At 46.6% G+C, this 25,948-nt stretch overlaps 1 protein-coding gene across 4 annotated transcripts; it reads left to right on the plus strand.

The window, feature by feature from the left end:
• Nucleotides 1–10: 10 nt before the first annotated feature.
• On the plus strand, nt 11–25,245 carry MACO1 (macoilin 1). 4 transcript variants are annotated; one of them, XM_053998499.1, is made up of 12 exons: nt 11–268; nt 402–535; nt 7,415–7,556; nt 8,170–8,296; nt 9,525–9,648; nt 10,024–10,202; nt 10,655–11,153; nt 18,751–18,909; nt 20,234–20,416; nt 21,161–21,281; nt 22,960–23,134; nt 24,088–25,245. In XM_053998499.1, the coding sequence occupies exons 1-12, from the start codon at nt 11–13 to the stop codon at nt 24,288–24,290; spliced, it is 2,304 nt and encodes a 767-aa protein (XP_053854474.1). In that variant the 3' UTR covers nt 24,291–25,245. The 4 variants fall into 4 exon arrangements, with proteins under 4 accessions (XP_053854474.1, XP_053854475.1, XP_053854476.1 ...); XM_053998500.1 differs by having other exon boundaries at nt 10,658–11,153; XM_053998501.1 differs by lacking the exons at nt 11–268; nt 402–535 and adding an exon at nt 581–869.
• The last annotated feature ends 703 nt before the right edge of the window (nt 25,246–25,948 follow it).

The raw sequence follows: 25,948 nt of genomic DNA on the forward strand, positions 1-25,948 counted from the left end.
CCCGTCCGTCATGCCGAGGGTTATTTTGCTCTCCGGTGAGCGGCAGCGGAGGCCGCGCTGTGGGGGCGTCACAAACCGTCACTGCCTGACTTTGCACCTGAGACGTGGTGTCCCCTTCCCCAACTGCCCATTTGCCAGCCAGGCTGTCAATCAAGCGGGAGAGGTGGCACCTCGGTGCTACGGTGACAGAGGAAACAGAGCCCTCCTTCTTCCGTTTCCGAGTGGATGGCTGAGCTGTCCTTTTATTTCTCTGTTTCTTCTCCATTGGGTAGTTTTGCTGTCGGTCACCGTAAGGGGCGGGAACTAGCCCGCAGCACAGTAGGCGGGAGAAGACCAAAATCTGCATGCTGATTGGTTAACAGGCCATCAATCACAAATCATCCCCTCTGATTGGGTTGCAGGGCCGTCATTCACAGTGGAGGGCGTGCCACGCGACGGCACGAGGAGGGCTCAACTTTCTTGCAATGCGATTGGTCCATTCTACCGTCTGTCTATATTTCCTGGCTGCTGATTGGTCCGCCATGCTGTCACTCAGGTGGGATCAACCGTTTGATTGGTGATCACCGGGGAGGCGGGGCGCTGCGCGGCGGCTGCGCGGGGGGACACGGCGGGGAGGGACGGACCAGGAATTATTTTTATTTCTTTGTTTCCCGGGGAAAAAAAAAAGAAAAAAAAAGGGGAAAAAATCAAAATAACCCAAAAAAAAAAAGCCCCGCGCTCGGGAACCCCCCGCGGGGGCGGATGGTGCTGCCGTGAGCGGGGCGGGCCGGGCCGGGCCGGGCCGGCGGGATGAAGCGGCGGAGCGCGGACTGCAGCAAACTGCGGCGGCCGCTCAAGCGGAACCGCATCACCGAGGGCATCTACGGCAGGTACCGAGCGGCCGCCGCGGCGCCGGGAGCGGGCGGTTCGCGGCGCCGGGCCCCCCGGCCGCCCCCCGGCCCTGTCACCGTCATGGCGCCCCGGCGCCCCTCAGGCGCTGCCCCGCCCCGGGCCCTCCGCGCCCCCGGGGCTCCGCGGGGCCGGGGGTGCTGCTGGCCGAGGTGCTGCCGGGAGGCAGCGGCCAGAGCCGCCGCTGGGCTGCGCGCCCAGCGCCGGGGCCTTCGCCCGGTGTCACCCCGGCGGTGCCGGAGCTCCGAGCCTCGCCTGGCGAGCGTTTCCCGGCGGGCTCTCGCAGCTGGACGCTGCCGGAGGTGTCGGAGCTCCGAGCGGCCGCTGCCGCCTCGGCTGCGTCTCGCCGGGGTGCGGCAGCCACAGCGGTGTCGAACAGCCGGGCTGCTGGCTCGGCTCCTCTCGCTCGGGCTCTCACGGAGTTGTTTCGGCTGCGGGGGAAGCCGTGAGAGCCGCGGCGGCAGGAGGCTGCTCGGGAGTGCCCGGAGCAGGGGCGATGGCCCGGTGTGCTGGGACACCGCAGGTGCCCCTCAGCCCTGAGCTGGGCAGGGAGGGAGCACACACAGCGCTGAGGGGAGGTGCGCTGGGATGTGCCTGTCCTGGCCATCGGGATGTGTTGTCCAGGTGCTCAGCGGCAGAACGCGGAGTTGTGTTCCCGGTTGTGAGGCTGTGTAAAGAGTGTTTCAGAGCTCTGGCCTCCCGAGTGTGGCAGATTCTGTGTGGCATGCAGTAATTGTGCATTTCTCAGTCAGCAGGAGTTTGGGTCAGGAGAGGCTCTGAAGCTTGTGAGAGCTGTAGTAAATGTGCTGCTGTCCCATTTCTGTTTCTAGTTCAGTGGGGTTGATGAATGCAGTGCCTGGAAACCTGAGCGAGCTCATACAATTCAGATGTTAACTTTGCATGAGGGAAGCAGCTGCTGGGGAGCTGTGACAGGAATAAAATTGTCCCACTGTGCTGCTTACCCCACTTGTAGTGAATCTGTGACAGTAGAGAGCTTCTTGCTTTAGACTTTCAAGTTTTGGGAAAACCATGCCTGGAATGCTAAAGAAAACATCCCTCGTGTAGAAATTATTATTCAAAGTGAAAAATAATTCAAATATCTAAGGAATTGCTTATAACTTGATTTCAAAAGTAATTCCAAATGCTTTGCCTTTGAGGTGACTGGCAGGGAAGGTGGGGTGAGAGAAGGAGGGGACATCAGGGAAAGCTCAGAGGAGCTCCAGGAGCTGAGTGTGTGCAGCAGGAAGAGCTGCTGGAGTCTCTGAGCAGCTGAGGCACCTCTGCCTTTGCTTCTCCTGGGATGCTTTGGCTCAGGAATGGGATTTTTAGCCTTTGTTTCACATGGCATTTTGCTAAACAGAAACAATCAATGTCCTCAGACTGTTGTCCCACAGAAAATAGTGGGAAGGCTTTTCCCTTTGGAAATCGAAGCAGAGGGAGGTTCTTCTACATGGATTTGGGATCTTTCTCTTTTTTTTAAATTCTCTTCACTCCATAATTCAATGATCACATACAGGTAACGTCTCACAGAACTACAGTTGTCTAAATTCTTGTAATTACTGCAGTTATTTATTCATTTTATCTTAATTGTCCCCATCAGCTTACACAGACCCAGTAAATGCAGTTATCAGGAGGAAGCATCCTGGGTTTATGGGCAGAGCAGCCAGGCTGAGCAAACAGCAGGATTGTGATACTTAACTCTTTGTTTTGTTTGCTTTTTAAATTAAGCCTGATCTTAAATTAAGCCTCCTGTTCAGCTTGGCAGTGTGAGCAGGGCAGAGCTGTCACTGAGACACGGGGGGTGGGTGAGGGCTGGGAAAATGAGGAGTTTTGGAGCAGGTAGAGCAAGGAAGGAATTGTCCTGCAGGGAAGCTCTGGTGGCAGAGTTCCTTGCACCTGTAAAACTGAAGCAGATTATAAGAAGTGATAGAAAAACAGAACAGAGTTAGAAATATAAAATCCTGGGCTGCACTGAAAGATGTGGATGATCTCTCTGAATGCTGATGATTTGACTTATGCTCTTTAGAAGTATTGCAGGATCTGTGGAAAGAACTCTATTATAATTTAAAATAACTGCTTTCAACAGATCTCCAAACCCACCACACTCTCGGTAGGAGTTGGAGGATCTCTGATTTCCACAGCTTATATTGCAAATTTTGCCTTCTCCCATGTAAAACAATGGCAACGGTTTAAAAATGCTAAAGTGATTTAACATCTCCTACCTTTGGCAGTGTGCATGCACTAAACCCTTAATTGTTAATTAAAAGTATTCATTGCAGCTTGTCATCGGTTAAGCAATTAAAGTTTATTTGTTCCCAAGTCTTCCCAGTCCTCATCTTTGATCTGGTTCAAATCTGGCTAAAATCCTTCAGCTGCATTGCTGATATTGCTTGTCTTGGCTCTGCTTGGTCCCACTTTCCTAGCTGGGGAAGTTTCAAGATGAATTCCACACATCCCTGCTTTAACTCGTGCTGTCACATCAGCTGATGGATGCTGTCTCATGGATTCCCTGACAATAGTCCTGAAATAGTCCATGTTCCTTCAGAGGCAGGATTTTTTTAGCTGGGGATGTAAATTGCCCTTTATCCCAGGCACTCCGTGGGCTGGCAGCCAAGTGGGTGCCTGGCAGGAGAGGCTGTCTCATCTCCAAGTGGCCCTGGTGGCACAGGACAGGATTCCTGGGTGCTACAACCCCATAAATACTCCTGGTTCCCTCTGCCACCCAAATCCTGACAGGGCTGAATTCCAGGGACTGGATTGTTGACAGCCAAATAAACTGGAAGGAAAACATCAGCACTACCTCCAGGAATGTGGCCTTTTTTAGGCTTTTCTTGAAAATCCATAATGATTCCTCCTGCTAATTTATTCTGGCACTTTTTTTTTACCAGCTTCCTATAGAGGGTAAAGCATTTTCTGCTGGAGCTGCCCTGGAGGTCTGGAACAAAGCAGCAGAGCTGCCTTTTATGACTTGAACTTCAGTGCAGGGCTCCAGTGTAATTCGTGCTACATTTCATGTGCTCTGCTGTGCCAGCCCAGGTGGCACAGGGAATGCCAGCCCCTCTGCCCTGGCTCTCTCTCCCTGCAGCTGAAGGGGATTTGGGGATTTTGGGGTTTGCAGCTGAATTCCCAGAGCTGGCAGTGCCTCCTGTGGTGCTGATTGTCTGCCCCTGCCTGGGCTGCCATCACTGCAGGGTTTTCCCTTTCCTGCCCTGCCCCAGCTCAGGGATGGACACTCCCTGTGCCCTGACTGGACACAGAATCAGGGCTCAGGGAGCTTCCCTGGGGTTCTTTACATTTCCTTTTCAAACCTGTAGCTGGCAGGTGTTTCACATGCCAGCAGTGATTTTTGCTGCCTTTCAAACTCTGTGTTCCCCTTTTTCTGCCCACTAATAATAATCTTAGATATGTTTGTTTGTTTATTTAGACATAGATTTAATATTTGCTAATCTCTACTCAGCATCCCTGGTGTTGTGGCTGCTGGGTAACCCTGAGGTGGGGGGTTGTTAATAATTTGGTGATTTCACCCAAATGCTCAAATTCACCTTTTTAAAGCTCACCTGTGCCCTTGGCACCCTGCCAGCCTCAGGATGCCTCCCACTCCATTGTCTTGGATGAGTCAGGCTGCCAAATGGAACATGCCAGGATTGCCTTTCCAGCCTTTTGGGCCTTGCTGATAATAGTGGGATAGAATTAAGGCTTAATCCACCCCCAGTTTGGGTTTGGGGTGCAGAATTGGGTCTTTTTCTAGGGGTTTTTGGCAGTGTTTTTACCTTACAGCAGAGGATCTGCTTCTGCAGGGCAGTAAAAGGAGAACAAAGAACAAGAGAGGAAAAAAAAAAGGAGGGGGGAAAAAAGGAAATGGCATCTGGCACTTGCAGGGGGAGGACAAATAAGGAGGAAAATTATTTATTTGCAAATTCAAAGGGGGAGCACAGGCACTGCAGGGTTATGAATAAATCTTTCTATTTAGTGTACATTAGCCATCAATTGACCTTTCAGAGAAATTGCAGCTCTGGAATCACTGCTCCTCCCTGCCCTGTGCCCTGCTCCTCGCATGGATGTGTCCATCCTTCCCTTCTCCTTTATCACCCTCCAGGATTAGATGCCATATGCTGTTTCATGGGGAAAGCCCTGGCCTTAAACCTCTGCCAGGTCACCCAGGGCAGATTTTTTGACATGTGTCAGGAAATTGGATAACCCAGATTTTAGGTATTTATCTGCAAGAATCTTCCCTGTGTTGGGATCCACCTCAGAATTCCAGTCGGCCTCGTGGAATATATTTGAGCCCATGCAATAAACAGATTTTCCAGGGGATTTAATTCCTGAGGATGTGTTTCAGCTGTGAGCTCACCCTGCTGGGCTGGGGGCTGGCCTGAACACAAACCTGGCTGTGCAGCACCTCAGGGGCAGCAGAATCTGAGATTTGGGCTCCCTCCCTGCTGGGGCCAACACAAGGATTGAGACTTTGAAACTTTCCTGAACCCCTGGAATTCTGAATGGCTTTGGAGCCCTTCAGACAATGAGAAATAGGCTCTTTAATACTGTTGGCAAAACCTCCTTACAAGTGTTGCATTGTTCCAATCCCACTTTAGAAGGTGCTAAGTGTCAGCAGGGCCCTTGGATTGATATGAATTTAATATCAGAAATCACTTTAATGGCTGTGTTACAGAACTCTTGTTCAGCAAATGCTTTCACTTGGAGTGGCACTTCATGGTTGAGCAGCATTAGTCCTGACAGCCCTCATTTGCTGGGAAAATTTTTTCCTGGCAGGAAAATAAACAATAGCCACGAGAGTAACCCAGGAAAAGGTTCCACAACACAACCAAACTGAGCAAGGAATTCCTGGCTGGGATGATTTGATAGAATTTCTCAGATCTGAGGAGTTGCACAGGTGCAATTCCAGAGTCTGGACCCAAATGTCACCTTTAATGTCAAACATTCTCTGAATGCAGCTGCTTTTTACAGATTTCTGGTGAGGATCTAAACTGTAAATAAACAGGGAAAGGCAGCCTGTGGAAGCATAATCCACCAGGACAGTGTGACCATTTATGGGGTTTTGGTGGGTTTTGGTTGGCTGGGTTTTGGTGTGGGATATTTTGTTGGGTGTGAGGGTTTTTTCAGTACTCACATTGTAGTTTCATTCTCGAGCAGTAATTTGTGACTGGGGCTGGGTCCCTCAGAACTGAAAACAGCACTTCCTTAACTTTTCTAAGTGTGTGCCATTAATTTTGTTTCCATTCCACTGAAGTGCTTCCTGGAGCCCTTTGCTTTATTTTCCCCCAGCCCGTTCTGTTGATAAGGGCACTCTCAGGCACATGCCATTCACTCTGGCTCCCCAGAAATCCAAGTGTTTTCCCAGCCCTGTGGTCTGCACCTGAACCTGGGTGAGAATTGCACAAGTTCAGTCGTTTCCAAACCTCTGCTGCTACCCAGCTCCTTCCCTGGAAATTTGGTGTTTTGTCTCTTCCCCAAAGCTCTGAACAAGTTCCTAAAAAAGCCCCGAGCAGGGCAGAAACTCGACCCTGCCTGGCACTGGGTGCAAACCCTTGGCACCTCCCTCTGAACATTCCAGGGCAAAGTTCTGCTGTTTGTGCTGGCAGGGTGGCAGAGGAGGGAAAACAAGTTACTAAAAGGAAACTTTGCATTCGATTTAAATGAGAAAAAAAGTATTTTTAACCCCTCCTTCTTTTTTTTTTTTTTTTTTTACCCAACAGAGTGCAGCAAGGTATTGGGGAGCTGGAGTGACAGATCTGGGGTGGTAGGTTTGGGAGAAAAGGGGTTTTGCTTCCTTTTTGGAAGAATGGATTGGGCTGATGCCTCAAGTGTTACTTGGGTATGAGCTCAAAATGTTTTTAGGCTCTGTTGCCAAGAAGGATCATCAGTGGTTCAAAATGCAGGACTCAGAACATGGGAATGTGGCTCAGAAATAATTAAAAATAGAAGTTAGGCTGGTCTCAGGCCTCACGTGCTTCCATTTTTCTGGGCTTTTGTTTGTTTTTAAGGGATCCATTTGCCTCCATAGAGATGTTTTCAAATCTAACACTGATAACTCAGTATCAAAACAGACTTTAAATCGCTGTAGGCTTAAAATACATCTCAGTTTATTGGTGTTGCAGTCTGTGTTAAATGAGGGAACATCTGCAGCCTGCTGAAGATGGGGGAACACCAAAATTCCTGGAGGAGAGGACTGGAAAACGAACATTGCAGCTGGGAGAAGTTACCTGTGGCAGGATTTCACTGTGTGACAGTGCAAAGGGAGATGGGTGCTGATGAGCAGTGACCCTGCTGTTTATGAGGAAAAATAAATGCAGTTCAGTGTTACCTTCATTAGGCCAGGCCAGCTGTAATGGAATAATAATAAAAAAAAAAACCCCTAAACTTATTTTATAAAATTATTTTGGCTGTCATTTCCTTCTATGTATTACAGTTATCCTTAGTTTTAATTCTGAATATTTTAATTAAAAAAAAAAAGTCAGTTTCTCAGTTGGAAATGCTGACCTGCAATGTCCTTTTTCTTTCCCCCCAGCACCTTCCTGTACCTGAAGTTCCTGGTGGTGTGGGCCCTGGTGCTGCTGGCAGATTTTGTGCTGGAGTTCAGGTTTGAGTACCTGTGGCCCTTCTGGCTCTTCATCAGGAGCGTTTACGATTCCTTCCGATACCAGGGCTTGGTGAGTGGGCGCAGAGCCTTGGCAGGAAAACCCCACTGTGCCCAGCTGCCAGTGGCACTGAGAGCCTCCTGAAGCAGGAGCCTCCTCTCTGATCCACCTCTTCTCTCTGATGCATGCTTTATCCATGGAGAGTGGAAGTGAAATAAAGATTTATCCTAATTTCACCACAGAGAAATATTGGTTAAACTCCTGAGCTGGGTTTGCATTAATCAGAGTTATATGTAACCTTATGTATATGCAAACAGGCAAGACTTTCTGTATTATTTTAAAGAAAACCCTGTTATATAGACTTTCTAATATTTTTATATATTAAAGAAAATATTTTTATATGTGTATATATAAAAGTATACACAGACATATACTATCTATATATAGGGCTATATATATTTATATAGCCATATAAAATATTTTAATGTATATATAAATATATTTTAATATGTTATATATATTTAACTTAAACATGTAATATTAGAAATATTGGTGTGTGATAAAATTATAGCTATTCAATATTTTATATAAAATGTATTATATGTATTTTAATATACATAAAAAACTATATTTGGTTTGGAATAACCAAACCCTCTTCTTTATCCCCCTCCCTCCTTTCTTTCAGGCCTTCTCAGTATTTTTTGTGTGTGTAGCATTCACCTCCAACATCATCTGTCTGCTCTTCATCCCAATCCAGTGGCTGTTCTTTGCTGCCAGCACCTATGTGTGGGTACAGTATGTGTGGCACACAGGTGGGCATTATTCTTGGTTTACAACTTCCTGACTCGTTTATAACGTCTTTATTTCCAACTCTTCTTTATTGACAATTTCCAGGGCTCAGTGTGTATCACACATCTTTTAGGAACAAAACCCCTCTGCTGTTGCCTCACTTAATGTAGTTTTTTTTGAGTTAAGAATTTTGGTTTGGTTTTTTGTTTTGCACTTGGGATGCATCTCCAGTAAGCAGGAACTGGAGGAGAATAAACAGGAATTCCAGAGCAGTTAAAAGAAAATTAAATTCCTGACTTTAAAACTCCTCCTGCAGTGATTCAACAATTACAGAGCACACAGGACAAGTTTGTGACAGTGCTCTGTTCCTCCACACTCAATTGGTGTGCTGATAATTAAAGTTAACAATGTTCAAATACCAGTTATTTCAGTGAGTTTAATTCTGTTTTAGCAAAGCTTTGTGTCAGCTGGATGCAGTTTCTGAGCTGGAGATACTAGAGGCTGCCCTAACAGTTTGAGGCTTCCTTGGAGAATTCTTGTCCCCCTCTGCTGCCCTTTTCTCCCTGAGTTTGTTCTCATAAATCCCTGGCTCTGGATGAAGCAGTGGAGCTGGGGGAGGTGGTTTAGTTCCTTCCCTCAATCAAAACATTTTAGGAATCAAATGTAATTAAATTTTTTTTTAGGGGTAACTTTTCACTACCCAGATTCCTGGGATTTGGGGTTTGTGGGACATTTTGTGCCAGCCTTGATCCCAGGGGTTTGCAGGGTGCTGTGGATCATCCCTCCTTCAGCTCTGTGACAACTTAGTCACTGCTAATAACAGCAGTGTGGGAGCTGATGGCAGATGCTGTGAGCCACTTGCTGCCCAATTTCAAATACCTGCAGGATCTGGGGTTATTTTTGGAGCTATATTAATGTGTTAAACCTTATCTGAAGTTGTTCAGCATTGATGCTTAGAAGGAAGAACCTGATGGGCCAGTTTGAGCTGTAGCTGTTGAGCTGATTTAATATTTTAATTCATGACAACTTGAGGAATTACTCATTTTCAGTGCTCATCCAAGCATCCAAGTTGGTGGGAACTTGCTTCTTTTCTTCTTTTTTCCTTTTTTTTTTTTTTAGAGTTATGATCTTTTTAGGTGAAATCTTTAAGGTTTATTTCCTCAGACTCCTGAAATGTTTTAAAAATAACTTTCAAATCCTTGCTGCCTGTACTCTGTCCCTGAGGTGCCTCTGTTTCCCTTCCCTCCACAGAAAGAGGTGTGTGCTTACCAACAGTATCACTGTGGATACTTTTTGTTTATATTGAAGCAGCCATCAGATTTAAAGATTTAAAAAACTTCCATGTGGACCTTTGTCGTCCATTTGCAGCACACTGGTAAGTGCTTCTCTGTCCTTTTCCTATTAACCTTTATTCCACCAGGAAAATGAATAATCAGGGCTTTTTCTTTGGGTTCAGGCCTTGGCTGTTGAGTTTTCCCCTCACACTTCTGCCATGAAATGTTCCATGAGAAATGTGTGTAAACAAGGACCCAGTGCCACCTTTCTGTGCTGGGAGGAATTTGCAGTATGGATATTCCAAGCATTTCTTGAGAACTCCTGTAGAACAGCGAAACCCACTTCATAAATCAGTTCCTGTGGAAGTTCTCATATATATATTTGAATAAGTGTATATGAATTGTATCTATACTTGATTAATTTGCTATCATGGCTGTAGTTTGACTCATAATATTGCTTTTCTTTTCCTCCTTAGCATTGGCTACCCTGTTGTGACTTTGGGCTTTGGCTTTAAAAGTTACGTCAGCTACAAGATGCGTTTGAGGAAGCAGAAGGAGGTGCAGAAGGAGAACGAGTTCTACATGCAGCTCCTGCAGCAGGCACTGCCCCCAGAGCAGCAGATGCTGCAAAGGCAAGAGAGGGAGGCAGAGGAAGGCAAGTAATTCCTTCATGTGTGCTCTGTTCTCTGCTCTTCCAAGGAAAAACAAAGCCCAGACGTGCTGAGGAGGAGCTGCTCCAGCCTGGCTTAGTTTGGTGGGAGTGTGGTGAGCTCAGAGGGGCAGAAGTGAAATCAGTTTGGAGGGGTTAATGTGACAGGAAAGGGGAATTATGGCCCCTCTGCTCAGTTCTTCATTAGCAGCTGCATCAATCTGGTCAGTCAGTGTTGTGTGAAGCTCTAGTATTTATTATTAAATCCCTCTTTCCTGTCTGGAATGAGGCAAAAAGCCTTAAAATAGGTGACTTTGGATTCTCTTTTCTAGAGAGTCTCCAATACTGATTGTTTCCTGCAGGAATGATGGGTGTGTCCATAATGATTTTTCTTTCTGTGGCACGGTATTGATGGATTTAATGAACTAAGGTGTTTTTTTTCCACTTTGTTGTTGCAGCAGCCAAAGGATTATCTGATATGGATTCCTCAATACTCCTGCAGCACAATGGAGGAATTCCAGCCAATAAAAAAATCTCTGCAACGTTGCCAGAGCTGGAATATCGAGAAAAAGGGAAAGAAAAGGACAAGGATGCAAAGAAACACAACCTTGGAATAAACAACAACATTTTGCAACCTGTAGACTCTAAAATACAAGAAATTGAATATATGGAAAACCATATCAATAGTAAAAGATTAAATAATGATCTTGTAGGAAGTACAGAAAACCTCTTGAAAGAGGACTCATGCACTGCCTCGTCCAAAAATTACAAAAATGTCAGCGGGGTTGTGAACTCCTCACCCCGCAGCCACAGTGCAAGCAATGGGAGCATCCCCTCCTCATCCTCTAAAAATGAGAAAAAACAGAAATGTGCCAGCAAGAGCCCGAGCACACATAAGGACTTAATGGAAAACTGTATTCCTAATAACCAGCTAAGCAAACCAGATGCACTGGTAAGGTAAGTTGGACCTGAGCCTTGTCTCATCCTCCCTTGGTCCATCAGGACTCAGGGGCTTCATTTGCTTTTTATTAGGAAAATGTCATTTATGATCACCTAGAGAAGCCAGAATCGTGCAGTAGTGGGATAAGATCTCCAGGAGATGTGTGGAGCTGTGTTCCTGGTTGTTGTTTGCTATGCAGCCTGGAGCAGATTGCTTCATTTCTGGCTCAGGATCTGCTGCTCCCCTACCTCACAGCTCTGTTGTGAGGCACCAGAAATACTCTGGTGGAAGGCAGGAGGTAAACATGAGAAAATCAGCTCATCTGTCCCTGACAGCTCTTCTGTGGAGCGACCTCTGCCTCTCCAGGGAGTTCACTGGGGTTTCTTGGTGCCTGAGCAGGTGGTTTGGTTTTGTTTTTCCTTTGAAGTGTTTGGCTTTTGCTTTAATCCCTAATTCCAAGCGTGGAGGCAGGGAGTGCAGAGCCAGGGCTGGCGTGGAGCTGAGTTCAGCTCTGCTCACAGCCCTGTGCAGGCACAGCCCTGGAATCTGTCAGCATGGAAAAGTCCCAGCTTTGCATCTGCTCCTGGGAAGTTCAGAGGGAGCTGGGTGTGTGAGGTGCAGTGGCTCACCCTGGGACAGATGGTGTTGTCATGTGCTGCCAGGAAAAGCACCAGTGAGGAAAGTGGTGTGACTGTGCATGGAGAGATGTGTGGAACAAAGACTGTTCCACAATTCTGCCCTTCTCCAGCATTTTCCACCTGGCTCGTGTCTCTTATTCCTTATTCCACCAAATCAGTGTTGGCCAGCTTAATTGGCAGATCAGACTTGTTTTCCCTGCAGGTACCTTTGATAATTGGGCTTTTATCTCAGAGAATTTGTGCTGTGGGAACACAATTACTTCAATGGAAATATTATTTTCTCCTCTGATAATCACTCTGTGTGTATGTCCTGATTGACATACCCCTGCCAATTAAAAACCTAGACTAATTGATACCTAATGTCTGTAGAGAGCCTGTGTGAGGCAAATCAGAGAGCAGCCAGTGAGGCTGATGTGTGACAGGACTGATGGGCTGCACATGGCTCTGCCTTCAGCAGAGCTGCTCCAGCCCCTGGCCAGGCCTGGCTGGGTGTTCCCTTCCTCAGCTGGCAGCTCTGCACTCTTCATAGGCTTTGTTTGCTCCCTCTTTGAGGGACAGAAGGGTCAGCTCAGTTTGCTGCAGTTCCAAACATTCCTAAGCCCTGAGCAGAGAGAAGGGAAGGAATGAGCTGCCAGCCTGAGAATTGTGTGCCTGGGACAGGGATTCAGAGTTAAACCTGCTGTGTTTAAAGCTTCAATTTCCTCTTTAAATCCTTATGTGGGAGCTTGGAGCAGGTGGTCACAGAACATGGACCACAGAAATGAGTCTGCAACAAAACAGATGGTGTCCTGAGGGAATTGCAGCTCCTGGAACTCTCTGGGGAGGGACACAGAACACAGCTGTACTCTGAAAGGGCCTTACTCTGCCCTGAGAGGGAATGGAACTTCTTCAGACAAGTGCTTTTGGGATGTGTGGGTGTGGAGTTGTGCCACAAATCCCTGGAGCTGTTTCTTGTCCCTGATGTCCCTGTGCAGGCAGCCCAGGAGCACCAAACCCCAGCACCCTGCTCCAGCTGCTGCCTGGAGTCATTGATGAAATCCTGTTTCTGCTCAGCCTGGCTGTGTAACTCGCACACCAGTGGGAGCATAAACTCACCTGACAAATTGGATGGGATGGATGCACTTACATTTAAAAATTCATGGTGCTTTTCTATTTTAACCTTGTCAATTATCCCATCCCTGGAGTTCCAGGCATTTGTTCATCATTTTTTCCACTTCCAGGAGTGTTACTCATTCCTGTTATTAAACTTTCAGTCTGCTCTGCTGCTGGAGCCTGAAAAGGGCTGAGTGAAGTCCTGCATTTGTTCAGACTCAGCTCAGATCTGCTCAGCTTCCAAATAAAGCTGCTTTTTCTAGCTGGGTGTCCAGCAGCCTCTCAGCAGGATGGCAGACCCGAGCTGCTTTCCTTTTGTGTCCACAGATGATGGCCCTGGGCTGAGTAACCAGGAGCAAATGTGAAATATTCTTTCTGCTTGGACTTGGGATTAGCAGGGCTGGAGACAGTCAAGATCAGGGGGTTTTGGGGGCCAGGAGTTTTACAGGGTTGTTAACTTTGAAATATTTGATGTGATCTATCTGGAAGGGTCCTGTTAGTTAAGGTTTATATATTTTATATATTTGAAGCTAAGCTTTTCTTTTTCTCTGCCTGGTGGAATGTCAGGGCCTGAGTGCTTGGTTTTGTTGAGAGGAACTTCCTGATACCCATCCTTGGGCATTGTTCCATTCTTGCTGGCCAGAGCTGAGGAGTCCCAGAGGCTCAGGAACCTCTTGGGTTTTCTGAGACATCTCCTGAGGGTGCTGGAATCTGCTGGAGCTTGTCAAGCCCTTCATCAGGGAACCTCTGTGATCTGATGCTTCTTCCCCAGCTCTCTGGACCCATTTGGGATCAGCCTGGTGTCCCTTTGCACTTTGCTGTTTGTCAGGAGGTGCACAGCAGATTCATTTCTTCTACCATTTCACTGCCATTTCTGAGGTGAAACAGATTTACAGCCTCAATGTATGGAACAAGTCCAAGCTGTAATTGCTGCAGAATTATTTTTTTGTTGTTTATTGCACATTACACTGCAAAACCCATGACCTGCCTCTGCCTTTCAGCACCCTTAAAAATCCCTGCACTAAAACCACACAAAAAACCTGGCAGTGCAGCTTGGCAGAACTGTCTCTATCCACAGAGGTCCTGCCTTTGGCACACGAGGTGATGAACAAGCTGTCTCATGTACTAATTATTCTCACAGATAACGAGGACATCTTCTGGCAGTTGGACTGGGAAAATTCTTGGTGAAGCAAAAGCTGCTCTGCCACAGCTAATTTTACTTTCCTAAAATGGTGTTACCTGCAGAGGCAGACTGGGAGATTTTAATGTGAAATTGTGGCCATTTGGTGCTAATATTGTGAAATTTGGTGACATCACTGATGGGCAGAGAGGGGCTGCTGCCTCTTGCTCACCCCCCCCTGCCTGGAATGGCATTAAAGCAGCAGCAGGTTTCCTGTGTCACATGCAGGGGGGTGATGGCCAAGGTTTCCTGCCCCAGGAAGGCAAGCACAGAACTGAAAATCAGGATTGGGAATGTAAATGAGCAGTGTGGGAGCCAATCCCTCCTGCAGCCCCTTCCCAAGGCAGCAGAGAGCTCAGGAGCAGAGCAGCCTTTGGAAATGGCAGCTGCTGGGAGAAGTCTGCAGCAGGGAAAGCAGGCTCCTGACTTTGGGGATTCCTGGATTTTGGGGGGTGCAGGGAGAGCTGTCAGTCCCAGCAGGGAAAGGAGGCTCCTGACTTTGGGGATTCCTGGATTTTGGGGGGTGCAGGGAGAGCTGTCAGTCCCAGCAGGGAAAGGAGGCTCCTGGCTTTGGGAATTCCTGGATTTTGGGGGGTGCAGGGAGAGCTGTCAGTCCCAGCAGGGGCAGCTCGGGGCTGCAGAGGCACAGAAGGAACAGCTTCACTGCAGGGGCTGCTTGTGCCAGGCAGAGCTGGGGCTTTTGGAGAGCATCTCAGGGCCTTGTGGGTACTTCAAAACGAGCATTTTTATATAAGCTGTGTTTCATTTGTGTGCAATTGCGAGGTGATTATGGGATGGAGTAAACTGAGCACCCAGACATCGATGCTGGGGAGCATTAAATCTGAATTATCTTCAGGTAATTATCCATCAATCTCCCCCGAGGCATTTGGGAAAATGCTCCCTCTCCAAGGTGATCCCTGATATATTCTCCTCACCAGGAATGGCAGGAGGTGGTGCTCAGCAAAGGAAATGGGTAAATCTGCAGTTAGCAATGACAAACTGAAGGAATTGACCTCGCTTGTATAAACAGCACAACGCAATCTGCAACTAAAGCCTCATTTAAAAGCAGCTCTGTGTCAGAGTGAGTGCTGCTGTGTGTAGCAGCAGGGAAAAACACCTTCCAGAACTCGGGTTTCCTTTGCTCCCCCTCCTCTGTAAATAATTTTCTCCAGTAAGCCAGGAAATAAGTGACTTAAGCAGCAAATGAAATCAGAGTAAGAATAACAATAATGTGAAAACTGCTGGTTTAGGGGTCATTTATCATTGTAACACCAGTGCAGGCTGTTCCAGAGGGGAGGAGGCCAGCCCTGCTCCCCTGCATTGCTCCCTGCACTGCTCCCTGCTTGCAGCAGGGATTTTTTTATGCCAGAGCTGAGGATTTTTTATGCCTTTGTGTTGGTTTGCCCTGATGTGCTTTTATTTTTGGGTGGTGTTAATGTCCTTATGGGAGAGGTGACCTCTGTGACAGTGCAGGGAGCACCTGTGGGTCTGAGGAGTAACTCCCCTCTTGTTTTCTCCTTCTTAATGAACTTGTGTCTGCCTAATTGGGGCAGCTCTGGGAGAGAAGCCACCCAGGAAGCCTTTGCATGATGATGGATTGTGATCTTCCTCTCGTTCTTGGGAGAGAGGAGCCTGCATTTGCTCTGTAATTGGCAGAAAACAGATATTCTCTGTTCTGCTGTTTAAAGCTGCAGCAAATCCTTCAATGTAATGAAAAGGGGTAATTAAAACCTGCTAAAATCTTACTGTAAAACCTCATTCCAAACAAGCCCACTGATAAAGCAATTTCCAGTGGTTTTGTATGGCATTGACTGCGCAGAGAGGAATTTTCTGTGTTAATTTTTTACCCGGCCCCTTTGGGGTGATGTCTCGTGGATGTTCCACCCTCCCTGAGCCCTGACCCCACAAATTCCATACCCAGAGCAGGAAGAGCTGTGCCTGTGGCCTCATCTCTGCTGCAGGGCTGGCTCTGTCTGCTCCGAAGGGATCCTGCAGCTTTGTTCCAGCCCAGTCTGGAGCAACCCTGGGAGCACTCAGGTGCAGGAATGCCACCAGCCAGATGGCTGCGCAGCCCCGAGCTCACATTGCCAAAAAATACAAATTCAGCCTGTCCTGTGCCAGCACCTCTGAGCTGTTCAGGCTTTATCTGCTCAGGGCTTCTTTTCCTGGAATACTCAATACCCAAAATAAATCCTGGGGTATGTGAGTTTGGCACAGTCTGAGCTACAGGTAAAAGCTATTTACAGCTCTTATCTTCAGTTATGGCTTCACTGTAGCCATGGATGTTGAAATTATTTCTGGGTCCGTGTAAAGTGGGATTCAGGTGCATTCCTCTATTGAAACAGCATTTCCCCACCTATTTATGAAAACCTGGATTGAAACCAATCAGCTGTTTGCACACCCAATCTGGTAGTGGTTCTACAGCTTCTACTCTCTTTAATTAAAATATTTCTTCTCTCTAAAACACTGAGCTGCTGCTTTTTGCCAGATGAAGTGAAACTCTGATTTCTTGGCCCAACAGCTGCCCTGTCCATCGTTTAACACTGCACAAGGTGGCACCACTCACCTAAAGCTAGCTGCTGCTGTTCCCATTTGGGGGCTGAGGTTGGAATACTTGGTCAGGTTTGCAAATTCTTTCCCTCAGCAGAGCACCAGGTGTTAAAGTGATTTATGCACTTCCCTTTGAGGTGGCTATTTGCTTTGTGCTGTTACTATTTGCCTGTAAGTTGATTTTTTTTTTTTTCCCTGTTTGAGGGTGCTTTTGCCCATTTTTAGAGCACTGAAGGAATTCATCTTCCCAGGAGGGCACTTCCATAGCCCTGGAGAGGCAGCTGAGGCAGGAGGGGGCTGACACTGGAGTGGTCTGAGGTGTCCCAGCCTCCTCTGGGGGCTGCTCCTGGCTCCTCATTCCCTCTCTCATCTCTCTGGGCTGTTTGAGCTGTTACAGACCCACTTCCCTGGATTTCCACAGCCCTGGTGATCCCACACTTCCCCTCTGCAGTCAGGGGCACAGGATGTTCTCCCTGCTCATCTCTCAGTGCCTTTTTGGCTGAGATTTCCCTGCCCTGAAGCCCAAAAATGTTTCATTAAGAAACCAGAAAGCTGCAGCCATTCATCTGCACTGCTGAGTGTCACGAAGGGCAGCTCTTTCTTGCTTTTGTGATTGTTCTCCTGGTCTTAATGTGCCACTGCCACTAATTCAGAATGGAAGCCTAGGAAATAAAACCACCTTCATCTTCTTTATGGACGCTTAAAAACTCTCAAATCAATAGCTGGCAGAGCAAAGGAGGATTGTGTGAGAATGGCTGGGGTGTATTTGCTTTCAATAAGTGTGTGACAGAGTTTAGAAAGGTTGATTATTCACCTGTGATGTGTTTTTATTCTAAAAATCAATAACCTTATTTGTGGGGGGAAAATCAAAGTGAGCTGAGTGCCTCTCCTCCGAAATGTGTGTTTTATTTAACAATATTTTAATTAAAAAGATTACATGAATCTTCAAGAACTTTCCAAAGCTACAATTTCAAGTGTAGAGCAGATGGTCTCTGTTCAAGAGCAATTAAAACTAAATTTACTGACTCCTGAGCTGCGGATGACTTAACACATCCTCTTGCTCAGCATGCACATCATGTGCTGCAAGAAAATACCAACATGTTGAGGTGACAATTCACAGCTCAGCTCTGGCTAGCAAATCAAACCCAGCATTTGTGGACAGAATGGAACCTGTTTGTGTGTGGCTCTGTCCTGCTTTAGAGCTTCTCAGACTTCAGGGGAAATGTAATTCCATAGGATTTGTTGCAGCACTTGACAGTGCACGGCAGTGAATTCCTGTGGGAGGCTCCGAGGTGTGTGTGCCTCTACATGGAGTTACATAAAAGCTGGTTATTTAGCAAGGACACAATCAGAGAATTGTGAGAGTTGATTGTTAGGAGGCTGAAGGTTTGAGGGTTTGGCAGATGCAGATGGTGCGAGGTTGGTTCTGCTGTTTTTATGGAACGTGCCTGAGCCTTGGGGTGAGGGGGCAGGAAGCTGAGAGTGTCCTTTGGAATTGTCTTTGCCAGTGTGAGAAACAAAGTTCACTCTTTAGAATTTTTAAAAGTTTAATAAGGGATGAAAAGGGACAAATATCCAGCTCTGGGGTGTTTTTGGTGATGGGCACGAAAACTCACCGTTAGGGTAAAACAATATTCCATATATCCTGTTCCATTACAGTACTGGTACATGCATATTCATGAGTTTTATACATTATTCAAACATTCTTGTGAGTTGAGATGTTTCAGGGATTTTCTTGCTTGGTTTTAATCTTTGACTGGTCATTAGATCAGTATATTTTATTTCTTCTTGTTGTTTTTTACACTCCATCCTGTTGTTTTTACACTCCCTGATAACAGAGTCAATAAATTCTTCCTCTAGGTGTTCTGGTTTTTGTCCCTGTTATCTTCCAGGTAAGATAGCCCACAAATGTGGGGAATCATCTCATTATTGTACACTATTCTGAGTTAGTTAACATGAAAAAGAGACTGTGGGATGTTAAAATGCCTGTTCTAATATTATGCTGTCCTCTAAGATATATTTATCACACAAATAAGCTGTACACAAAGTGCCAGGTTATACTCTACCAAAGGAAGTATAGCCACACCAAGCCAGCCATGCACACGCCAACAGACAACTGCAAAGCCAACGTGCTGCTGTCCTTTGTGCCACCAGGTTGGAGCAGGACATCAAGAAGCTAAAGGCTGACCTGCAGGCCAGCAGGCAGGTGGAGCAGGAGCTGCGTGGGCAGGTGAGCTCGCTGAGCTCCGCCGAGCGCGGCGCGCGCGCCGAGATGGGCCAGCTGCGCCAGGAGAACGAGCTGCTGCAGAACAAGTAGGTGGCACCCGCCCTGCTGCCTGCCAGGGGGGCCAGAGCCTCCCCTCAGGTGGAAATGGGACCCCCCTCCCTGCTGGATGACTGGCATGTGGAAATGGAGGGGCTCTCGGGCAGAGATGTGGGAGCAGGAGTAACGGGTGTTTGTTTGGAATTAAAGTAAGGATAGAAGTAAGAATGCAGTAATGCAAAACAACACTGACAGTGTTGGTGGCAGCCTGTGGGGCAGGGTGCTGGCAGCAGTGCCATTCCATGGGGGCTCAGCCCTCCTGCAGTGCCAGCTGTGCTTCTGCTGGAGCAGGATCCTGGATAAGGCTGGAGTTTTCCTCTGGAGCTCCAGGGCTGCTGGAGATGGGCCTGGGCTCCCTCTGGGAATGCAGTGGGGCAGAAAGCTGCTCCTCTGGGAATGCAGTGGGGCAGAAAGCTGCTCCACTGGGAATGCAGTGGAGGAAAAAGCTGCTCCTCTGGGAATGCAGTGGGCAAAGGCTGCTGTGGTATCCCAAAATCTCAGCTTGTATCCAGGTAGGAATGCTGGGCTCCTCCCCCTGGAGCATCTCCCAGGGGGATGGTGGAGTTTTCTCAGCCGTGCAGTGACACTCACTGGCCATGAACAGAAGATAATTAATAATGAATGGCCCATTAACAGGAGATGTCTCCTGGAGGGAGGATTGGTTGTGGGAGAGATAAAGAAAACTCCCAATGGACAGAGGATAACTGCCCCAGCTCTGACAGATGGGAACAAAACACACGCCCCAGCCACATCTTGCAGCCTAAGGCAGAAACAAGACTCACTCTTTACCATTTCTAACAGTTTAATAAGGAATAATTATATATATATATATATATATATAATATATATAACTGTGTCAGTTTCAGTTCAAAGCAGGCAGAAACACCAATTTTGTGTCGTGCTTTTGGTTGGCCAATTGGAGATTTCTCTGCACCAGTTAATGTGGTGGGGCCAGTGTTGGCCAAACACCCCTGTACCCTCTAGAGTTATTTACTCATTTCTTGCTGTGAGATGGGATTAGGAGGAAGGCAAAGCAGGCTCAAAACTTTAGAAGGGTATAAAGAAAACTTTAGTTGATAGATTATACTATATTAAAAAGCAGTTAAAAGGGATTACAAACTGTGCTATATTAAAATCTTTGTGATCAATAATAACTGGTAAATGCAAATATATAAATAAAGCCAAATGTATTGTCATTTATAAGAAGTACGTGCCACTGCCCTGGGGGCTGTAAAGGGGGATTTTTGTGTTAAATAATCCTAAAATGGGAGGCAAATACAGCCAGATTTTAAGCTGTCTCCTGTCCCCCTGCAGATTGCACAACGCTGTACAGATGAAACAAAAAGACAAACAGATGATCAGCCAGCTGGAGAAGAAGCTAAAGGCAGAGCAGGAGGCAAGAACCTTTGTAGAAAAACAATTAATGGAAGAAAAGAAAAGGAAGAAGTTGGAAGAAGCAACTGCTGCACGAGCTGTGGCCTTTGCTGCTGCTACCAGGTGGTCTGCCCTTGGGGGGCTTTGGGGTGGGAAGGAGGAGCCTGTGTTTGATCTTTTATTTTTAAAAATCTTTTATTTAAAAAAAAAAAAGCCAGTTTATTTGCGTTGAGAGGCTCGTTTGTGTTAAAACAAGGCAGGACTGGGAGGTGTCTTCCCTGCAGCTGAGCCTCAGTGCCCACATGACATTTACATGTGTAAAAGATGAGTGTGCTCCAAGTTACCTGCTGTTCTTGGATTGTGCTCTCAGAGATGTTGTGTCCTGCTCCAAGGAGCATCTCCTTTCACGTGGGAATCAAGGATTTGTGACATTGTGACATAATTCTGGAATTTTCCTGCTGGGGCAGTGGCTCAGCACAGTGGGGTTCTGTAGTGCCACAGCAGCACAACTTGGGGTCACTTCAACCTGCAGGGCTCCAAATGTCCAAAAAGAATTATTCCTGCTTTTCTGCTCTCCCCAGAAAGGAATGAATCTCTAATCAGTTGGAATATTGATGAATATTTAATCAACATTCCAAATCTCCCAACACCCGAGGTGTGACACTGAGTAACCTTCTGCATTGTTGTGAGGGGAATCGCTTTGCTGAGTAGACCAAAGCTGGCTTCTTGTCATGCTTCAGTTTTTGTTTTAATTTTTGATGCTGCAAGCAGCTGGGGAGGGGCAGTTAGCTGGCTGTTATCTCACCTGCTGTTATCTCACCTGCTGTTATCTCACCTGCTGTTATCTCACCTGTTGTCTCCCTGCAGAGGGGAGTGCACCGAGACCTTACGGAATCGCATCCGCGAGCTGGAGACAGAGTGCAAGAAGCTAACCATTGACATCAAACTGAAAGAGGATCAGATCAGAGAGCTGGAAATCAAAGTTCAGGTAATGCCACAGCTCCAGGGGCTCAGGGCAGCCTGCAGGGAGAGCTCCCAGCCCTCCCAGATCCCTGGATCTGCACCAGAGCAATGCCCAGGGAGTGCAGCTCCTGCACGTCCTGCCCCAGGGTGGGCAGGATCAGGGCCAGGGCTCCATCCAAACCATTCCATGGCTCCAGAGCTCCATCCAAACCATTCTGTTGGTCAAATGGGAATTTTTTCCCCCAAACCCACTGGTCTGTGTAGGCTGAGGGTAGAACCCCCTCAAATGCACTTTTTTCCTGATGCAAGGAGCCTGTGGCCAGTCTCATTTTAATAAATCATATTTTTCACTAAAGGTTGCTGATTCAGGGCAGTCTGGAGCACTGACCAGGCTGTTTTTTGGTTTTTTGTTTGGTTTTTTTTTGGTTTTTTTTTTTTTTGTTTTTGGTTTTTTGATTTTTTTTTTTTGTTGTTTTTTTTTGGTTTGTTTTGTTTTGTTTTGTTTTTTGGTTGGTTTTTTTTTTTTGTGAAAGCGCCTGAATATTGAAAATCCTTTGTGGCAGATATGCAGCAAACAGGGTTGGGTTTGTTACAGCTAAAGAGCTCAAATGTGTGCCCTTATTCCTGTCCTAAAGATGTGCTCAGACTGACAATCTGCATGAAAATGGATTTTTAATGCCTCTTCAAAACCCACCTGGTGCTGCTGTGGACTCGTTTCCCAATCTCAGGTGCAGCCTCGTTGTCCCTGGATTTACCAAACCCTTGACAACAAGTGTGGCTTATCCCTGGAGTGTTTGAGCATGGCTTTCAGATAATTAAACCCAGCTCTAATTAAGCTTTTTAATTTTACAAGCATCTTCAAACTGTTAGAGAAGCTTTTTGTTGCAGGCATTAGTATTTTCTCCTTTGCACTGTTGTCCCTCCATTTGAAGGTATAGAATATTTTTGTGTTTTTTTCCCCAGCCACAGGTTGCCAGGATAATTGCTCCCTGTTTTTCTCTTCCCTTAATTTCTGGCATTGCAGCACAGTGAGGTTTAATGTGGGATACAAACAATCCCTTTAATCAGCCATTTAGATTGGATTTTAGGAAAGCTTATTCCATGTTGTTGTGAAGCAGTGGAAGGGGCTGCCCAGTGATGGAAGTGTCCAAAAAAAAAAAAGTACAGATGTAGCACTTGGGGATGTATTTTAGTTGGATTTGGTGCTCTCAAAGGCCTTTTCCAACACGAGCAGTTGTGTGATTCCAGCTTTTTCCTGAGGGAAATGTTCCCACACCCCAGCCTGCCTCAGCTGCCTTTTGGAAAGGGATTTGGGGGTTTTTGGGTGGAGGGCTGAGGCCCACAGAAAATGGTGCTGTAATCACAGCTTTAATCACTTGCAGGGTGGTTACTGGAGGTACCCTTAATTAACCAGCATTTTAATTAATGCCAGGCCCAGTGTGGGGAGGGGGAAAGACTCCTGGGTCTGTCTGCTGTGTGAAGTCCCCCCAGGGTGACATTTTTTTGCCCCTGGGATGGCATTTTTTTTCCCCCAGGGTGACATTTTTTTCCCCCAAGGTGACCTTATTTTTGCCCCTGGGATGCCATTTTTTTGCCCCCAAGGTGACGTTTTTTGCCCCTAGGATGCCATTTTTTGCCCCCAAGGTGACATTTGTGCCCCCAGGGTGGCATTTCTGCCATTCTCACCGCAGTTTCCCCTGCAGGAGCTGAGGAAGTACAAGGAGAACGAGAAGGACACCGAGGTGCTGATGTCGGCACTCTCGGCCATGCAGGACAAGACCCAGCACCTGGAGAACAGCCTGAGTGCAGAGACCAGGATCAAGCTGGACCTGTTCTCTGCCCTGGGAGATGCAAAAAGGCAGCTGGAGATTGCCCAAGGTACCTGGGGGCTTCCATTCCACACAGACTGGGGGCAATCCTGGAATTTCTCAGAGAGAATTTGGCATTTCCAGCTTTGGGAATGTGGAAATTAAACCATCTGAGCTGACCTTCCCAGCCCATCAAACTGATAATGAACATTAAAATAGGTGTTTAAATTAATTCATTATTATTTTCTGCATGTTATAAACCATTACAAGGAGCTGGAGATCTTTTAAAGCCCTGAAAGAACTCTCTCTTTCAAAGAGGCAAATTAATTAAATTAAGCTTGTTATTAAGGTGCTGTCCTGTCATCCTCATATTAATATTTTATTACTCCTCAAGTAAATAAAACCTAAATTTGGGGAGAACCCAACCTGTTTTAACTCTCAGCAGGTGAGGGGAGTGTGGGCACTGCTGGTGATGCCACCAGAGGGAGCAGAAAGCCAACACAAAACCCAGCCCAGGCTTTGTGCAGCTGTGCAAACCATGGAGCAACATTCCATAACTTTGCATTTAACACCAGTTTAATTTCCCTGCAGAAGGTTGTTTGATTGCAGGAATATTTAATTAGAGGGAGCAATTGTTTTGTTTTGTTTCAGCAGAGGGTTTTTTCATCACCTGGTTTCAGGAATTGCTGTGGTGGTGGTGTGAAAGATCAGAGAGAAATGATGGGAATGGGACAGTTTGGAAAATTAACCTACTTGGGCTTTTGTGAGGAGTTTGAAGAAGGGGAATGGAAGAAGGCAGAAAAATGAGGTTAAATAGAATTAATCTTTGGGGCTGGTGCAGCTGTGACTCCAAATAATGCAAAATGATAATGGGAGCGTTGAGTTTTGTTCTGTGCTAATTGGAGATAATCAAACACAGCTCTGGCCACAGCTGAGAGCTGCACAGGCGCCGATTTCAGGGCTGTCAGCTGGGGAAAGGAAGGCTTTGGGCTGGTTCTGAGTGCTGTGCTTTGCTGTTTGCAGGGCAGATCCTGCAGAAGGATCAGGAGATCAAGGACCTCAAACAGAAGATCGCAGAGGTGATGGCAGTGATGCCCAGCATCACCTACACTGCAGCCACCAGCACCCTGAGCCCTGTGTCCCCACATTATTCTTCCAAATTCGTGGAGCCCAGCCCCTCTGGACTCGACCCCAATGCCTCTGTCTATCAGCCCCTGAAGAAATGAGTGAATGCCAAGGTTCCCTGTGCCCCGGGGGCTGGAGGAGCCCCCAGGGCTCTCTTGCAGTCAAGATGAAATTGTTTCGTGTGGGACTGTGTTTGTTGTCATTTCCAGCAGGAGAAAAGAGCATTGGCTAGAACTGCCCATCGGTTTTTCTTGTAAATTTTTAGAAAACCTCACAGAACTTTGCGATTTATTTTCCTTGGCCAACGCATTAAAAAGAATTCTTGGTTTTCAAGTAGCCAATTTTGCCTTTTTATGTACTCTTGCATGGTTTCCTCTTGAAAAAAAACACAGGGCTTTGCTTGGTTTTGAACCCTTTCGCCTCAGTTTTTAATTTAATGATCAAATTGGATTTGCAGATTCATCCAGTGAGGAAAACCCTTCAGTTTTCCCAGTGAAAGGGTTAAACAACCCAACAAAGCTTTGATTTATAGATGTATTGAATACAAACATGTGGATGTTGCAGAAGATAATTTGATTTTCCCCCCTCAAAGGACCAAACAAATTCCAGGGGCGTTGTTTAAGGGAAGGAATAAAGAATAGCTGATGATGTGATGGTGGTTGTTGTGTGAAATATTTATATCCCCATTGGTGTTTTTTAGTCATGGAGAATTGCTAAACAGTCTTGTTCACAGTGCCTTGGGAAAAGACATTTCAAGAGGAAACTTGATGGTTTAAACTATTTTTTCCCCCCTTCACTGTCATCCAGCTTCTGTATCAAAGCTCATTACAGAGCCTGCTGCAAGCTGCTCGTGGTAATTTGGGTGTTGATCAGGAACCAGGCTCCATCCTCTGTTTATTTTGGTCCAAACTCAGCAGTTGTTCTGTACTTGGTGGTTCTGCCCTGGGAGGCACCAGATCCCTCCAGGAGAGTGAAGGTGGAGCTGTGCAATGTTCTGTACACGAGACACTGTAAAGCTGCCTAATAAAAGCTGCAGTTCTGGGGTTTTTTATTTCATTCAGCTGTCATTTACACTTGATCTCCCCTTCTGTCTGAATGGTTTCCAGCCCCGCTGCCAAGGAGTTTGGGGCTTTTATTCAGGAGTTTTCAAGGGAACCCTCAAATTGCACAAATTTAAAAATGTGTGTTTGCATGCACAGAAAGGGGCTTTTGCACTGGCAACTTCTGCAGTGGATCAGAGTTTGGGAGGGGGGGAAGCCAAGAGAAGATCCAGCCCCAGCTTTGGGATTTTGCAAACATGCAGTGGACTCTGGAAGTTCTGAAAAGAAAATAATTAATTTTTTTAATTATGGTGTTAATTGGCACATTGCCTCATGGAGCAACAACAAGAAGAAAGGAGTAGGACACTCAAGTCAGTAGAAGAATCCAAATTCCATCCTTTCAGCCCCAGAGATCCCCTGGGATGCCAGCTTTAGCCAGGTGTGCATGCTGCTGTGGTTTGCATTTTGGAGCCACCCTGTGTCATTGTCACCATGGAAGTGTTGCTCAGAGCTGTCAGAGGTTTTCCATCCTGTGCAGAACGTGGAATATTGTCCCTGATTTTTGTGTTCAGGTCCCCCCTCTTTTGCTGCCCCCTCGGGCACCCTTTTTGTTCACTACTTGGGTCTTGGCTGCATCCTCTTTTTTTCTGTGGGGTTTACAAAGAATAAACATTTTCTTGCAGATAAAAAGAAATAATCTTAATTTTTTTTTTTGCCTT

The sequence above is a fragment of the Vidua macroura genome, chromosome 25 (assembly GCF_024509145.1).
Source record: "Vidua macroura isolate BioBank_ID:100142 chromosome 25, ASM2450914v1, whole genome shotgun sequence".
NCBI classification, from domain to species: Eukaryota; Metazoa; Chordata; class Aves; order Passeriformes; family Viduidae; genus Vidua; species Vidua macroura.